The 5317-nt window shown below is 31.1% G+C and overlaps 1 protein-coding gene across 1 annotated transcript in view; it reads left to right on the top strand.

Moving 5' to 3' along the window:
• LOC111089435 overlaps positions 1–1831 on the top strand; it is a 12262-nt gene extending 10431 nt beyond the window's left edge. The window contains exons 5-6 of the mRNA XM_022401947.1: positions 962–1054; positions 1646–1831. Of these exons, the coding sequence (XP_022257655.1) occupies positions 962–1054; positions 1646–1672 (120 nt within the window). The 3' untranslated portion in view covers positions 1673–1831. The remainder of the gene's footprint in view (positions 1–961; positions 1055–1645) is intronic.
• Positions 1832–5317: the final 3486 nt, after the last annotated feature.

Genomic DNA, 5317 nt, shown 5'->3' with positions numbered 1-5317 from the left:
ACCTTTCTATTATATATATATATATATATATATATTTATCCTATGTTTGTGTTGCAGAAATACTAAATTGAATACGCGGTTGACAGATCCAAACTTATGTTCTTTTCTTATCGCCCCGTTTTTTAATTCGAAGTTAGATTTGTATTAGCTTTGTTCTTTACAAAGGCGAGTGGCTGGACAAAACAAATTACAGATTCCATTCCTAGGAGGATAAGAAATTAATTGTTTGCAAAATACACTTTTTACAGTAATTTCACTTTTTCCGACCTTCATTTTCCATACTATATTAATCAGTTCATCAAACCTTTTTGTTAATATTGTTCATGTTAATACATCGTTAGTAGCTGAAGCTTTGTGTTGCTAAGTTTATATCAAGTAAAATTCTATTAGAGTGTGTTTTTACACAACCTATAAAAGCTTCCTATCTGTCACATTACAAGAAGCAATTGTTGTAGTATATTTTCGTGTTAGCTTTATTCATAGAAGTGAAACAACATCTGACATGCAGACAGGTAAATATTGTTGAAGAGTTAACTTAATAGTGACCTCGTCAACAATTTACAGAATAATATTGAAGAGCGAATAGGCAAAGGGTTAATTCTCTGTGCTAAATATCTTATGAGTTTCCAATAGTCTCATTGTTCGTTTCATATATGTTGTGGTATCATGTAGAACTTCTAAAGTATGTGAGGATCCTGAATGTACCGCGCTTACAGTAGTTAGCGTCAGAAACTCTTATATTCAACACAAAAGAGCAATGGTCTGTTTAATAATAGTAAAATTTATAAATACAAAGACAGAATTAAATTATTTAACAAATCTTTTCTCGTTAATCAAAGGGTAGTACATATAGCGGCACTTTAACCGTTTTAGTAATACTAGTAACAAACGTTAATGAAGAAATAAAGACAATTATAATATAAAAGTACGTGTAGTAATCAAGTTATTTTCGTGGCTTTAGAGATCTCTAAGGCCTAGGCAAAGAAGAACCCAGCGTCGTCAGATGAGAAACGATTACTTTTCGCCGAAAATCACAGCAGCAAATAACGCACAGGTAGGAAACCATATATAGGACTTCTTATTGTTTTTTTCAAACTTTTACCTCTATACCATCTACTTTAAAAGATAAGCGAATATTTCATACTTCAATAATACCAGATGCTATACTTAGTGTTTCGCACCATTACTAATAATGGAGAGAACTTGTTATATCGTTATTTTAGTAACACTATAGAAGAACTTGGTATTTCGTACTTTTAGCAGTACTGGAGAGTATTTGATATTTTATTGTTTTTTGTAACACCAAACATTAGTTCACACTTCGTATATTTAAACTTGTTGAAGATTAGTTGTTGTTTTTTAAATATTATCGATAACGTGAGTATTTTTGGTGACTTAAGAATGTGCTTGACATACTTTGTGGTTTAATGATGTTGGAAGGTACTTAGTATTGCATAGTTTTGGAAGTAGCGCAGCTTACTTTGAATTTCCTACTTTTTTATTTCTGGGGAGTGTTTTGTGTTCAGTTCTTTTTGAAAATTATATGGCTGTATTATAAACTTCTACACAATATTTTGGGCTGTAATGTTGCGCATCTTATATTTTTTTTCCTGTCCACAACTAACGATCCTAAATCTTCTTTTAGGCATGTCTCACGGTATTGGCGGGATAGAAGATGTTTACTCAGTTGATCAGACGAGGTATTCTTAACACCAGAAACATGTTTACTGTTTTTCACTAAATACTAGCACTTAAGAAATATCTCGCATTGCTAACTGTTTATTTTGTAAACATTTCACTGTGGGTGCCTTATTAAAAATAAATTAACTGGTCAGGGTTTTGCTAATTTAACGTTTTCGTATGATTTCTAGTCCTAGTACAACTTCAACTGGAATGTGATATTATTTTATTCAGTTTACATCAGTATGCGTTAAGAAGACTAAGAAACTGCTGACAAAAACTAAATCTACAAACTGAGCGGCTAAAGAAACACACTACTAAAGCAACCGTTTATTCCATTATATGTATATAAAGGAGACAATGGGTGTTAATTAGGTAAAAAAATTGATTGTTCCTAAATATAATAAATAACTTAAGAAACTTTGTTAATCTAATTTCATAAAACACTTTTTTTTCTATCAAATTTTGTTTCCTTATCATTTTGTTCCTCGTTAGGTCAGCGGTAAATTAACGGACTTACAACGCTAAAATCCTGGGTTTGACTTTCTGTAGATAGCTCATGCAGTGTGAAGCTTTGCGCCTAAAACAAACAACAATGATTTAAAGTTCAGGATATTCAGTTCTTGGAAATGTTAAAGCCTGTGACACATTTAAATATTTATAACGTCATGTTAAATACATTTAACAAATGTTTACACAAATTGTTCAGAATATAGTGCAAGGAATAAGGCAATACCATAGGTAATATATATTTTTGCCCTTGGTTTTTTAAATAAAGTCAGTTTGTTTTAGTTCAAGCGACATAATGAGCTACCTGCACTCTGGCACTACGTGGACTCGAATTCCGGATTTTATCGTTGTAAGTTATAAACTTACTGCTGATTCACCGAGGGCTTTTAAATAAAAGCTCCAGAGTTTGTAGTTTCATGTCAGAAATAACAGACTTTCGGATTTAAAAGGTATTTTTTAAATAAATGTCGAGCGATTATGGATAGCCTTAACTTGTTACATTTTAAAATCAATTTAATAAATACATACTTACAGTAAATTATTTGAGCTTGATTTTGGCCTCGAATTTCCCCACAAATTCAAACATTTGAAGCAAAGTTCGTTTATTTATTTATTTTTAACTGGATATTTTTAACCATATTTTAGTGGTGTCGAACACTATTGACAGACATTTTTCTTAACAAGAGTAATGTTCGGGTCTTTACTTATCAGAACTTCACCAGAAATTAAAACAGGAGTGAAATTCAATTTTGATCTAATGTAACGTTGTGTGGAGTGATTGTAACATATGTAAATGTTTTTAGCGTTGTAAGTGCCATTGGGGGCTTATTGTTTTCACACATCTACTTATTAATTATAACATTTACAATAGAAGATATATATTTTCTTTCCAAATAGACCTGTAGCCACAGAATATTGGTAGTTGGGGAACAAGGGCTTAGCTCCTTCCAAAATCGCTGTTGGCTCTCTTTCTCCAAAAAACAACAACAACGAACAAACAAAAACTTTAAACAGAACTCACTAAGTAACGCTACTCTATAGAGCAATGCATTGTTAACAATATTATCAGTATTATCACATTTCTTATTAACGGTTTATACTATTAAGTTACACAAGAACAATGTTTTGGTGATTATATAAATTAACTTAACAATATTATTTTCTTAATTATTGTAAATTGTTGCGTTCACACAAAATTGTTCCTCAAAAGTAAATCTATACGTTCACTTATTAGTTACGTTAGCATAAAATAAATACTATTTTTATGGAATTCTATTTTCATAAGTGAACGGTGAATTGAGTCATGCTACTATGGTCCGTATTATGGTTTCTTATCCTTCTGTTATTAAGATAAACTCCTCCAATGAGAGAAAAGAAAGAAGGAAAAGAAAAATAATTTGGATACGGACATGATTTCAAATAATCAAACTTTACACATATGAGTTTCAATAATTCTTCCCAAATAAGCGTTTAAGCGAACTTACGATTTAATTTAAGAATTGTTCTAAAACCCACTCTAGCCAGTTTTTAATACTACTGGTGTGTAGTGACAAAACCGTCAAAAAATAATGATTTTCATGTATCGATCAAGATCAGCCTTGGACCCTTTAATATGTTGTGTGTAACCAGCCAAACAGTAATTACCAAAATAATTGTTTTAATATCTAAAATAAATATTTTGTTTTGTTTCTGTTAAAAAACCCTAAATTAAACTACCATGAAGAGATAGCTTGAATGCAATACATGTCTTTGTATAGTTTCTGGTAACTGTATTCACTACTAATGAAAGTACTTATTTTAATTAATAAGTAATTTCATTAGTAGTGAATATAGTTACAACTAATGGAATTACTCATTTCAATTAATGCCACATTCTAAGTACGGTGTTTATGTTTCTCATTCTGAGTATGGTGTTTATGTTTCTCATTTTGAGTATGGTGTTTATGTTTCTCATTCTGAATGCAAATGTTTTCTTGTGAACAGATGTATAAAATATCAGCAAAGAGCTTATGGAGTTATACACCTGATAAGCTCTCTCCTCTGAGTTCTTGAATGAAACTTGCCATCTTTCACGTATTTTGTTTTTTGTTTTGTTTTTTCGTATGAATACCTCCCTGCTTTTTCCTGAAACAAAAGTTTACGGACTTACAACGCTAAAATCAGGAGTTTGATTCTCCACAGTGTACACAGTGCAGATAGCCGATTGTATAGTTTCACACGAAGAAAACGGCAACAACAGTTATTTTACAACTTGTACTAAACGTTTCGTATGCGTTAATGTCTAGTCTTCAAAATAAACTCTGATCTGTGCAGAGACAAACAGGTAGCAATAAACATAATATTATAATTTTTGTATTCTGTTTAAAAAACATGACTTGCAATTAAAGAACATTTAAAGTTTATCTAAACTTTCCACAACTTTCAGTGTTTTCAGTAAAGAGTTAAATAATAATCCATTCTGAAAATTGTAATTATGACTGATGCTCGAATATCGAATCAATTAATTTTTATCAACAAAAATAAAAGCTATTAGGTATTTTCTTTAAACCAATTATTGCACAATGGTTACTTAGAAGATTATATCGTGCCTGGGATTCATTAGAAGCCAGTTTGTTAATTTAATACTAGAAAATATTAGAAAAAAATTATCGCTAAATAAAAAAGCTACTTAGAGCTAGCTACTGAACTTGAAAAAAAAAGGAACTAAAGAAGATAGATAAACAAGAACATATCACTTGATCCGGCTAATAATCACATAACAGGCTAATCCATCTCGACTTTACATGAAGAATAAAGTTCTTACATTACTGGCTTCCCCACTTTATCTATCGAAAGCTAGATGTTTGAGTGGAATATCATCTTTCATCATTATACCTTTTCTTCAGTTAACTTTAAAATACCACTTTTATGGCTATTTCACCGCAGAGTAACATTTTACGATTGGAAATTCTGGTTGTATTTGTTTTGCCGGTGAGGAAGCCAGTAATGTAAGGATTTTATTATTCATGTAAAGTCGAGACAGCTTAGCCTGCTATGTGACCATTAGCCGGATCAAGTGATGTGTCCACTTTCACCTCTATCTTGTTTGGTTCTTTTCTTCAAGTTCGTAGCCAGCCCTACATATTTT

Source organism: Limulus polyphemus, unplaced genomic scaffold, assembly GCF_000517525.1.
Source record: "Limulus polyphemus unplaced genomic scaffold, Limulus_polyphemus-2.1.2 Scaffold4, whole genome shotgun sequence".
NCBI lineage: Eukaryota > Metazoa > Arthropoda > Merostomata > Xiphosura > Limulidae > Limulus > Limulus polyphemus.
This window is presented reverse-complemented; position numbering and strand designations above follow the sequence as displayed.